Source organism: Falco punctatus (genome assembly GCF_963210335.1).
Source record: "Falco punctatus genome assembly, chromosome: 3".
Lineage (NCBI taxonomy): Eukaryota > Metazoa > Chordata > Aves > Falconiformes > Falconidae > Falco > Falco punctatus.
The window spans coordinates 27,871,266-27,880,907 of NC_137582.1; the positions used below are offsets into that span (position 1 = coordinate 27,871,266).

Here is a 9,642-nt window from a genome sequence, read left to right on the forward strand (position 1 = left end):
TGGCGGCGAGCGGCCAGGAGCCCCGCCCACCCCCTTGCCCCCCTCCTCGCGCGGGGCCGGGGGAGCTGCCACCTGAATGGGGAGCGGCGAACAAAAAGAGGAAAATAAAGACAGCGGGCGGAGAGCGGCGGCGGCGCGGGCTCTGGTCAGCCTCGGCTCCCGCCACCGGTGAGTGTCCGGCCCCTCCCGGCGGGCCTGCGGACCCCGCGTTGGGGGGGGGGGGGGGGGGGCGAAGGCGACTGTAGCACCCCTGGAGTGTGCGGAGCGGTGGGAACGGCGCGACAGGGGGATCCCGAGGGACGCCGGGGGGCGGCCGGCGGTGCGGGCGAGAGGAGGTACAGCGGACAGCGGCACGGGCAGGGGATCGGACTGAGGCGATGGCTGGAGGAGGGAGCAGTCGCGGCGGGGGCAGCGGGGCTGCCGGGCGAGGGAGAGGGAGCCGGGGTACAGCCCCCGGGGGGCAGGCGGGCGCGGAGAGCCGCGGGAGGGGAGGGAGAGGAGCTGCCGGGAACCCGTTGGCACCGCCGGGCAGCCTCTGTGTGTGCGTGCCCGGGCGCGCCCCGCGCAGGGGAGCGGCCGGCTCCGCGGCCGCATGTGCCGGGCGGTGGCGGCTGGAGGGGGAAGGAAGCAGCCGGGGGATCCCGGCGCGGCGGGGTCAGGCAAGGCCCGCCGCCCGGACGGGGTGGGCGGTGCGGGGGCCGGGAAGCGGGGGAGAGCCAGCCGTCCCCCACGCACACCGCGGGCGCTGGCGGAGCCGAGCCGCGGACCCGCTCCCCGCGGGGACGCCGTTTCCCTTCCCCCGCGGCGGGGAGGGAGGCGCCGGGTGTGGCGCCGCTGACCCTCGCCCGGCCCCCGCCCGCTGCGAGGCGAGGCGAGGCGAGGCGAGGCGAGGCGAGGCGAGGCGGTGCGGCTGCCCCGGCCGGGCTTTCCCCCGCCCGGCCCTGGGGAGGCGGGGCGCGGCTCTGCCGGGGAGGGGCTGCCTTCCTGCGGGCGGGGCGGGTTGGCGGGGAACTGGGTGAAAGGTCGGCGCGCAGCAATACCCACACCGCCGCCGAGCGGGCGCCGATCACGCTTTGTTCACATGCCCCCGCCCCCGGCCGCGCCCCGATCGGCGCCGACCAATGGGCGCTGGCGCGGCGCGGGGAGCCAATAGAGGAGGGCGGGGGCGGGGGCGGGGGCGGGGCGCGGGGGGGTGGGCGGCGGGGAGCGCCGGCGGGTTGCGCTGAGGTGAAGGTGGCGCGCGCCCAACTGCCGGGGGCAGGCCCCGCCCCTGCGCCCCGCCCCTGCGCCCCGCCCACCCCCTCAGGCCGCCGCCGGGCTGCTGGTAACGGCCGGGGCTGCTCTGCCGGCCCGGCGCCCGGGGGTGGCCTGGTCTCAGTAAAAAGATTCGTCTTACCCGTGAATGCAGCTGCTGGGGGACGCGGCTTCTCCACCCGCACCATCCCGGTGGGGCGGGGCGGGGGAAGTGGCCCGCAGCGGCGGGCGCCGTCCCCCAGAATCCCAGGGCTGTGGCAGGTGACGGTGGAGCGCGCGGCTTAGGCGGCTCTCTGCGGGGGCCGGTTCCGCGTGGGCATCCGTCTGATAGCCGATACACATTCCGGTCGTCCAAGTGGGTGATTTCCCTTGCGTGCACACCTGTGTGAGAGACACCTTTTGAGTATTTTCTGGAACATTTTTGGTAGCTAACACCTTTTGAAGATGTGCATCAGTCCCAATACAGGCCTTTCTCGTGTCAAAATAAGCACAATACTGAGGGCAGTGTTTAAACCAAAACTGGAAGGAGGCTGGAATGGGGGAGGAAGTCTTGTGTTCTTCCCTTTTTTTTGGCCGGGGTGTGTGTGTGAGGATTTTTGTTAAGCTTTCAGATGCAACACTTGCAATATGGAATAACTTAAACTGTTGCTTAGGATCTGGGGAGGAGTTCTGTTGTCTCAAGAAAATATATAACCTGCACCAGATGTCCATATTTCCCCACTAACAATTTCACTAAAAGATTATATAAATAAGAAAGAGGGCAGGAAAATACAGGCATACCCCAACACGACCAACTGTATTTATCTTGCACTTTGGTTCTTACAATGCCTTCTTATAATTAACTGCAAAGTATTCATACTTGGCATCAGGTTTAAAGTTTCCTTTTTTCCTTCTAACCAAAACAGGAGTGTGAAATGGAGATGATGACTGAGAAACAGAGAGATACTAGGTATTTCTGGAACAATACTCCTGAAAAAAGCGATTACGAAGCTGTAGAAGCCCTTATTTCTATGAGTTGCAACTGGAAATCAGACTTCAAAAAACATGCAGAAATGAGACCTGTAACTCCAGCATCTGATATGTCAGAAGAGAGTGATGAGACTTTGCTTCCTGGAGCAGCAGACTTTAATGTGATACCAGCATTTGTAAGTTTTTGAATTTGTACGTGTGCATGCTTGTTTTTAACCATTAGTGTGGCAATGTGTTGTTAACATGCTCCCCCTTAACTGTGTCTCTGTCCTCATACAGTGCCTGACCCCCCCCTACAGCCCTTCCGACTTTGAGATGTCACAGGTGGTCCATCCAGTCAGCAAGTCCCTGGTCGAGGCTGCCAAGCCTTCTCTTGCTGCACCTCGGAGAGAGGTGGAGAGGCCTCCAGCAGCCGGGCCTCTGAAAGCTCAAGCGACAAGTGTTATTCGCCACACAGCTGATGCCCAGCTTTGTAATCACAAAACCTGCCCAGTGAGAACAGCCAGCGTGCTGAAATACCAGGACAGTGTTTCAACGGAAACAAACGATAAACAAAACGCTGAAGCAGAACATTTGGTGTGTTCTGCTGTGGTGCCAAGCAAAGCCAACGATGAGAGCGGTGAACTGCCGGTGGCAGAAGGAAAATCTGCAGAACCAGCTGTTGGTCCACTGCCCTTGAGAAAGCCCTCAGTCAGCAGGCATCAGCCTGTCCCTGGATCAGCACAGCAGGCAGTGGCACCGCCGTGCCCTGCCCCAGGCAGCGGAGCCCCCCCCGTGCCAGTGATTTGTCAGATGGTCCCATTACCTGCAAACAACAATGTTGTGACGGCTGTAGTGCCCAACGCCACGCCAAGCCAGCAGCCGGCTCTCTGTCAGCCCATGGTCTTCATGGGCACCCAAGTTCCTAAAGGTGCTGTCATGTTTGTTGTGCCCCAGCCAGTTGTGCAGAGCACAAAGGCTCCCATGATTAGTCCAAATGGCACGAGACTCTCTCCCATTGCCCCTGCTCCTGGCTTTGTCCCTTCTGCAGCAAAAACCACTCCTCCAGCTGATTCTTCAAGAATAAGAAGTCACATTTGCAGCTACCCAGGATGTGGGAAAACTTACTTCAAGAGCTCCCATTTGAAGGCTCATGTCAGAACACACACAGGTTGGTCACTGTAGCTGGATGTTAAAAATTAATGTAGAAAATTGCAACTGTATACACAACTTGTTAAGGTTCTAGCGATTAATGGATTTGTTCATGGAACAAATTGTGGGGCAGCAATGAAATACTGGGTGGGTTTTTTTCAGCATGCATTATAATACTGCCTGATTGCTGACAGGAAATCTCCCGGAGGGGAAGTTGACTCAGCAGTTTGTTTGTGCTGGACTTGCTTCATGTCAGAAGGCATTCAGTAATACTCCTTAACTAGTGTGGAAGCAAGGCCTTGCTCAATTTAGTGTATGCTTTTCCAGAGTTAAAGACACCTTATTAGGCTTTGCCTCAAGGATGCCTTCGTTAGAAATGGGTAAAACTTATGAGATTCTTTTATGAAAGAATACAAGGATCCACTCCGAACTATTCCTACCTCAGTTATTTTAGTGAGTAACTTCTCTGTGCCTCAGCTTTTAATCGCAGTAGCAGGAAGAGCCACATCTGTTTCCACGCAGGCTCACAGTGTGCTACCAGAGTACTGTTACATAAAACATTATTGCAGGTTGCATTTCAGAGGGTAGTTTTGGGCATGCTAAGTTGTTGTAACCTGCAGTTCATGGGGAGCTGAGAGTTAAAATCGACTGTCTGGAGAGGTAAAGAACATCTCAAACTATTTGGTTCCAGAGAATTGTTAACCATTTGTACTACTTAGCCTTGAGGGTAGCAAATCCACATGTTTACATAGTGGCATATGAACGATTTTTCACATTTCATACATACAAAAACAATAGTTGTGTAGACTTTTGGCTCAACCATCGTAACAGAAACTTTTCTTTAAAGAAGTCAGATCCTGCCAGTCAAGGCAGTGGTGTTTGTTGCTCATTTAGTACTCATGGGGTATTTTTCTTTGTCATTTTTTTTCTCTTAGGAGAGAAGCCATTTAGTTGTAGTTGGAAAGGCTGTGAGAGAAGGTTTGCACGGTCTGATGAACTGTCTCGCCATCGCAGAACACATACTGGGGAGAAGAAATTTGCCTGCCCAATGTGTGAGCGGCGGTTCATGAGGAGCGACCACTTAACGAAGCACGCACGTCGCCACTTATCGGCTAAGAAGTTACCAAACTGGCAAATGGAAGTGAGCAAGTTAAACGATATTGCCGTGCCGCCAACATCTGCAATTGCACAGTGAAAGAACTTACTCTGAAGACAGTGGGATTAACTGTTGTTGCTGGGATATGCCAGCTGAAAAAAGGCTTTTGCTCCTGGTCTTCGGTTCCCCCACGCCGGCTGCTGATGGCATGCAGCAGGGAAGCAAAGGCAGTCTGTGCTCCGTCACAGAAAATGTTGCAGGGAGAACTGGTGGCTGACTGGAATAGCGAGTGTTTTTTGCACTGGTAAGAAGAGAGAAGGGTCTAGAGCAGCGCATATGGTGCCAGTTTTGAGTTTTGAAAATTATTCCTATATACTCTAGATCAGTCACATGTAAGTGTTACTGAAGGTTCGCTGCTGACACTTGAGACCAACTCCGTTTTTAACTTTCAGTTGTCAGTCTTCAGTACAGCACAGACCAGGAAGACAGCAATGTACGGGCACAGCCTTACAGCCCAGGACGCACTCGCATAAGATAATCTAAATCGGTTTTCTTACTTCTGCCACCTTTTCTTGGTAGGAATCTTTTCCTCCTGTCCGTTCTCTGGCCCTGTCATAAGCAATGATGTGGTGCCAGGCTCCTGGAGATCTTAGACCTGTCCTCCTGCTTGGGGGTGTGTAACACACCCAGCTTTATACTGCTGTCCAGGGGGGCTTGGGGTGGGCATTCAGGGGCACCGCATGGGCAGCTGGAGGGTAGGCACTTTTCTGAATCCTCATCAGCTTTGTAATATTTTTCCAGCTTCTTTGGCAAGCTTTGTGATTATTACAATTGGGCATCATGATGCTTCTGCTTTTGTGTTGCTTATGGTTTCCTTTATACCTTCACACAAAGTATGTACCACTGCATTTTTCATGAACTGATACAGTGCACTTTTAAGAGAAACATTGTAACTGTAAACTATTCGGGTTGATTAAGGAAGAAACCCAGGAGTCTTGGGCTTCTTGATCATGTTATTCTTTGAAAGATGGTTTATACTAAAAATGAAATGGATATATTATGTATTGTATTAAATAGAAAGTTGTGACTCAAAGAGTAAAATGAGGCAGTAAAGACACCAGCCTAGAATTTAAACTGTAGCTTTTGTGACAAATCATGCATCAACTTTCACTATTTCTATTTTACCATATTATGTTGAGGACACATACCAGAAAGTGAACAGTTTTTAAATAGTGTTTTAGATATGCTTTTTGTGACTACTTTAAAGATTTGCACACTTGTTATGTTGTACTTTATACTTTGTTTACAATAAAATCAATTTTCTTTAATGCAGACCTCTTTTTTTTAAATTCGTAACAGAACTTACCCCTTTTTCAAGGAAAATAACCTTAAAACAGAATATAGTCATTAACGGGTCCTGACCAATGAAAAGCTATCTCTTAACTTTTGATATTTAAGCTCTGTAAGGCCCACAGGAGTGGAATCTCAAGCCTGCAATTACTACCCTAAAGGTCTGTTTTGTTGTGCTTTTTGTTTTGGTTTTCTTTTTTTCTCCTTGCTCTTCATTCCCTTCCTTTTCTTCAGGCACCCAAAACTAAATGTGCTTATGTGGGACGTTATAACACTGGTGAAAAATATTCCTTTCTGTTGGTGATGGAACTGTGCCGTCTCCCCCAGGATGGAACCCTGCCCCGCTTTCCATCAGGTGGAGGTGGTAGCTGCCGCCCCGCAGCGTGGCATTGCCCAGGGCCAGCCAGAACGCAGCAGCACTGGCAGAGATGTGCGCTTACTGTCACTCTTCTCCAGGCTTGCCCGCCCCATTAGAGCTGTCTCCTGTGGGAGCCCCCCCCAGGAAAGAGGGCAGGGAGGTGAGGGTTTACCTTCCCAGCACAGTTTCTCTGCTTTCTGCTGCCTGCCTGCGTGCAGGGGATGGCCACTTAGTACCGCTCCTGTGGGGCTCTTTGGCCTCCTGCTCTGACTCCCCTGCCTGCAGGGATCCCCACATTTCACAATCGTGGGGCTGTTGACTCACTGCCCCCCACTGCCCTTCCCTGCGGGGCATTCTAGGCAGGGGCACTCCCTTACCTTATCCTGTTTGACACAGTGCCCTGTGCAGGGAAAACCTGAGTCACTGCCCTTTCTGCTTGTTCCCGGGGGGAATACGCCATTGCAGCCCAACGCAAAAGAGATGCTTCCCCAGCAGTGTGAGTCCTGCCCTGCCATCTTGCTTCAAGGTATTTTACGTTTCATGGGCATAAGGTAAAACATTGCGACAGCTCTGGGTCTGAAAACCTTCCACGTCTGCAACTAGCCATTGGGCTAGGAAGCCGGGTCCCCTCACCAGCTCTGCCTGGCATACTGAACCTTAAATCCAGTTCTGTGATGTGGGGCATAAAGAAAGTGCCACCCCGCATCATTACCGTGCCCACACCAAGCTGGCCATGGCTCTCCTCTGCAGTGCATGGATGGGCTCTGAACCCCTGCTAGCTCAGCAGGGAGCTGAACTTAAATCAGATTTCCCAGGCAAGCGGTCTCAGGCTGCTGTGCAACACAAGGGGAAGAAAGGGAGTTTCTGCACCGCCACCATCTCCGCTGCCGGTGCTTTCTGAAGAAAACGCAGCTGTTAGTGCTTTTTGTGTGAGCTCCAGCTCTAGAGGTGTGCGTGGGGCATGCCTTGAGAGCACCCGCTGCCGGCACCGCTGGGGAGGCTGCAGAGGAAAGTCTGTTTCTGGTATCGCTGGGAGCTAAATAAAATACGGCTTCTCACTCTAAATACAGAATTTAACAGTAAGAAGTGCATGTCTGACTGGTTCCAGCCGAAGGCAGAGCCATAATTGTGAATTTACCTCGTGTGCCATTTTTTAAAGCTTAACCACAGAAGCCAACTGGAAATTAAACCAGCTGTTCGGGGGTTGCAAACCAAAATACTCTGAGCAAACCCCCATGGTTAGTACTTGGATGCCAACACTGGTGGGTGATGGCTGCAGCGGGGCTTGCCAGGGCAGCCACTGCCCTCCTTTCCTGTGCAGAACCCCACTCCAGGGAGCCGATCCAAAGGAATCCATGAGATCAGCATAGATTTCTTGGAAGCAGATTTCAGAAGTATCTATAAACCCTTCATCTTGCTGCTTAGTGCTGATCTCCAAAGTGATGCGCACACACAAAAAAGGACGCTGCAGTGGTGACATCAATTACGTGAGTTGGAGCAAAAGACATTCCCCATCCCAGCAGGCAAGGGAGAGCGACTGGGATCTCCCAACAAGTTACACTGGGAAAGGAGGGAGTGAGCCATGGCATCCAGATGTAATCCCAGGCTTGGTACGCCTGCTCAGTCACAGTGGATGCTGGGGGAGGTGGGGGACCGTTTGGGGGGCAGAGGGTGCCTGCCTGCCCTGGGTAGGTCTGAGCAGCATGTCTTGAGGGGCTCAGGGTCTGGTTATCCCACGCCCTTCCTAAACCAGGCCAGATCAGCTATGTGGGGGGGGGACACTGCGGTGCTGGGGCACCTCACTCATGCCCTAAGTGTGCCTTTGCCAGTGCTCGAGGATTTTAATCTCTTTGGAGAGGACAGAGAGAAGGCTGGAAAAAGCAAGCATTTTCCCTTGTGGTTTGGGGAATAATAATTTCCATTACAGCTGGAGTATTTGTGGGAGGCTTAGATGCTCTATGAATGAACTAATATGTATTTTAAAAGAAGAGGGGTCCTGATCTGGGGCAGCTTGTCTGGAGCCACAGATGCAGCTGAGACAAGAACTAGGGCAGCCTGTCTACCTGTCCTGCCTGGAGAGCTTGGCTTGCTGAGGTTTTCCTCCTGAGCTTTACCATCCAGTGGTGCTATTTCAAGACACCCTTAACCAACCGGTCCCTGATCCTGGCAGAGGGTCCATACAGCCTTGGTGCCAGGGTAGGTGCCACAACGGAGACGTGGCACATGCCCGAAGAGCGGAGAGGAAGGGCTTTGTCATCAGCGGGCCTGGCTTGCATACTGCACAGAGGCATCAGGTATTCCCCTGGCAGCTCCCCGCTTTTACTGTAAATAGATGAATCATTTGTCTGCTTTGGCAACAAACTTAGATCACCAAGGAAACACTCGCAAGCTGTCAGAAAAGTTAGAGCACAAAATTAGGTCAAGAGAAACAATGAATGAATGAATATGTGCATTATGGGCTCGGACTCCCTGTTCTGTGTCAGAGATTTTCTGCAAAAATCTTTGCTCCTCCTGGAGCATGTAGTCAGGGGGGTGATATTCAGCTAGAACAGATGGTTTTGGAATATGTCTTGTAATGTAATCGAGCATGTCACATGGAGCTTCCATGCCTTTTCTAGGGATATGGGGATCTGGAACGCCTTCTGTTGTTACCAAAAGGAAATGTGATAGTTTGGCAATAAGAAAATGACCTGGTTTTGGCTGAGACAGAGTTAATTTTCTTCCTAGTAGCTGGTGCAGTGCTGTGTTTGGGATTTAGTATGAGAACAATGTTGATAACACACTGGTGTTTCAGTTGTTGCTAAGTAAAGCTTACCCTAAATCAAAAACTTTTCCGTTCCCCATGCTCTGCCAGTGAGTGGGTGCACCAGAAGCCAGGAGGGAGCAGAGCCAGGACAGCTGACCCAAACTAGCCACAGGGATGTTCCATACCATAGAACTCATGTTCAGTATATAAACTGGGGGTAGTTGGCCGGGGGCTGCCGATCGCTGCTGGGGGACTGGCTGGGCATCCGTCAGCGGGTGGTGAGCAACTGTATTGGGCAACACTTGCCTTTCTTGAGTTGTATTTCTCTCTATATGTTGTCTCCTTTTTCATCATCATTATTATTACTAGTAGTATAATATTTCAATTATTACATTGTTCTTATCTCAACCCACAGGTTTTACCTTTTCTCTGATTCTCCTCCTCATCCCACGGTGGGGCTGGGGGGCAGTGAGTGAGCAGCTGTGTGCTGCTTAGTTGCCGGCTGGGGTTAAACCACGATAGAAAACTAGAGCAAAACACAACTTTGGCCATCTTGTTATATTCATGACAAGACAGGGGCTAACTTGCTGATGCACTTGCTGTGCTGTAATAAAAATCAGGTAATAATCATAAAAAATGCATTAAATAATTAAGAATCTTTGCTAGGATACCACAGTTTTGATGAAACTTCGTAACTGCTTGTGTATTCTACGCTGAAAGTCAAAGTAATTGTCTGGT

At 52.0% G+C, this 9,642-nt stretch overlaps 1 protein-coding gene across 2 annotated transcripts; it reads left to right on the forward strand.

Moving 5' to 3' along the window:
• The first annotated feature begins 13 nt into the window (after positions 1–13).
• On the forward strand, positions 14–5,778 carry KLF10 (KLF transcription factor 10). Of its 2 annotated transcripts, none has more exons than XM_080378023.1 (4): positions 14–168; positions 2,160–2,399; positions 2,503–3,373; positions 4,290–5,778. In XM_080378023.1, the coding sequence occupies exons 2-4, from the start codon at positions 2,169–2,171 to the stop codon at positions 4,547–4,549; spliced, it is 1,362 nt and encodes a 453-aa protein (XP_080234149.1). In that variant the 5' UTR covers positions 14–168; positions 2,160–2,168; the 3' UTR covers positions 4,550–5,778. The 2 variants fall into 2 exon arrangements, with proteins under 2 accessions (XP_080234149.1, XP_080234150.1); XM_080378024.1 differs by lacking the exon at positions 14–168 and adding an exon at positions 222–335.
• Positions 5,779–9,642: the final 3,864 nt, after the last annotated feature.